The sequence below is a fragment of the Merops nubicus genome, unplaced genomic scaffold (genome assembly GCF_000691845.1).
Source record: "Merops nubicus isolate BGI_N331 unplaced genomic scaffold, ASM69184v1 scaffold30140, whole genome shotgun sequence".
NCBI lineage: Eukaryota > Metazoa > Chordata > Aves > Coraciiformes > Meropidae > Merops > Merops nubicus.
In genome coordinates, this window is record NW_008582675.1 from 1 (window position 1) to 2293 (window position 2293).

The 2293-nt window shown below is 60.8% G+C and overlaps 1 protein-coding gene across 1 annotated transcript; it reads right to left on the minus strand.

Annotated features, from left to right (window-relative positions):
* Positions 1 to 108: 108 nt before the first annotated feature.
* Positions 109 to 2275, minus strand: LOC103771192 (sodium-independent sulfate anion transporter-like; the record flags this gene model as incomplete). The annotated part of the gene is given in 6 exon segments (XM_008938486.1): positions 109 to 261; positions 263 to 288; positions 556 to 698; positions 1110 to 1189; positions 1773 to 1858; positions 2053 to 2275. Coding segments are annotated over 6 exon segments (711 nt in total), but the record flags the coding sequence as incomplete, so codon positions are not given.
* Between the last annotated feature and the right edge of the window lie 18 nt (positions 2276 to 2293).

Sequence of the window (2293 nt, forward strand, 5' to 3'; positions counted from 1 at the left end):
ACACGGTGAGCGATGCCACCGCGGGGCGAGGGCAGCCCCGCAGCAGAGCCTCCTCCCAGCAAAGGCAGGAGGAAGGGGACAGCCTGCGCCGGCCAGCCTGGCACCCACCTCCAGCATGCTCCGGAAGGGCACGGTGCCGTTGGGCGCAGCCACGGAGAAGCGCGGCAGCCGGAAGGGAGGGAGGCCCTGGGGGATGCTGCCGGTGAGCGTGAGCGGCTGGGGGCCCATCACCTGGAAGGAGGAGGGAACCAGGCCAGCAAACAGGACAGACCACGAGGGCATTGCGAGCTGCAGTGGAGAGACCAACCATAAAAACCTGCCCGGGGTGGTAGGAGGGATGGTGGAAGACGAGTACTCGGGTTGCTGAGGTCTTCTGAGCCTTAGGAAGGGCACGCTCGGCAACAGGACCACCCCTGGGACTTTGTCCTCCCTGACCCACCTCTGGGTCTCAGCTCCTGCTGAGCCAGGCTTTACCCATTTCAGGCTGCCCTGAAGAGACAAACCCCCAGGAGGGGTGGCCACGGGAGAGGAGAGGGCAGGGGATGGCCAACGCACCCGTGGTGGAGGTCCAGACGATCAGGTAGGTGACCCTGGCAGCCAGTGGCTCTGCAGGGGCAACTCGAGGCAGGTGGCTCTTCATCACCTGGAGCCCTGCCAGCGTGGCCAGGCAGACCAGCCCCAGGATGGCATCCCCAACCCTGCAACAGGCACATCAGAGCCAGCCCGAACACACCACGGGGCACAGGGAGAGGGACCCCAAAGCCCCGTGAGAGGAAGAGAGTGTGCCCGGGAGCATGAGCTCCCTCCTGGACTGTCAAAATTCAAAGACTTAAGACACAAACAGTCCCAAGGATGTGCCTCTGGGCTGGTAAAATCCTGGTGAACATAACTGAGAATGGAAAATAGGACAAGCATTGCCCATGCTTTCCCTTTAGCAGCTTCTAGCTCAAATGGAATTAGCTGAGAACAAGCACTTGTGTCACAGAGCTGGGAAGGGACCAAGAAATCAGCCCAAGGTGTGACCAAAGAGATGGGGAACGAAGCAGCAGAGCCTGAGCCCGAGCAGCAGCAGGGGGACACAGCAGGGCAGGTGCAGGGGTGGTGCTGACCTGGTCTCCCCGATCCTCCGCAGCATCTCATACAACTGCAGGAAGAACTGCCCAGGGATCCCCTGCAGCCCCAGGATGTTCTGCGTGGGAAGATGAAGCCTGGTGAAAGCACGGCACACGCCCTCTCCCCAGCCCACACCGTCCCCCTGCACCATGCCCCGGGCAGCAGCAGGGGCCCAGTGCCTTGGCAGTGCCCCCGCTGTGACCACAGCCATTAGCCAACACCAGCCGGCGGCTTCCTCGCAGAGCCTCACACCAGCTCCTGGAGTCTCTGATTTTGGTTAACCACAAAGGAAGCACTGCAGCCCCAGAAGAGCCCGAGGGCTCCAGGTCCAGCAATGGACCAGCGAAGCTGCAAACCCACCGTGCCAGAGTATCACCCAGCACCTCCTGCAAGTGACCGAATCAAAACCCAGGAGGTTTTACCAGTGTCCTGAATGCCACCAGCTGGTCCCATGCACAGAGTTCAGCTTGGTCTGCTCAGAGCAGAGCACCCAGGGACCCACCAGAACCACTGGCAGGGGGAATCTATGCCCACTTTGGAGCTCCTTCGTTTCACACCGAGCACATCACCCAGCCCAGGGCTAAATATCCCAGCCCTGCAGCACGGCTGACTCCAGCAGACAGCAGGCAAGGTGTCCAGAGAGGACTGGCAGACGCTACCTTGATCTGGTTGAAGCTGATGGTGATGGAAGCAGCTGATATAAACCCTTTAATGACTGGGCAGGAGATGAAGTCCAGAAGGAAACCTGCACAGGACGGGTGACAGTAAGCACGCTGCTGGTCCCACGGGGAGCACGGGGGGGTTGCATGCACACCGAGCTGTCACAAGCGCTGGCAGGACAACCCCAGTGTCTGGGAGAGCACAGGGGAGGGGAGGAACAACTGCAGGGTGTACAGCAATATCCTAAAAACACAACCATGCCCAGCGAGAGCATCTCACCGAGGTGCAGGATCCCCATGGCCAGCTGGATGCAGCCAGAGAGGAAGGCGAGCAGGATGGCATAGGCAGGCTCGTGGAATGCGTAAGAAGAGACAAGCAGTGACATGATGGCCGTGGGACCCAGCGTCACGTCCTTGGCAGTGCCCAGGAAGCAGTAGACAAAGCAGCCCATGAAGGACGAATAGAGGCCATACTGCACGGGAACAACAGGAGCGCTGGCGCAAGGCTGAGAGCCGGGAGC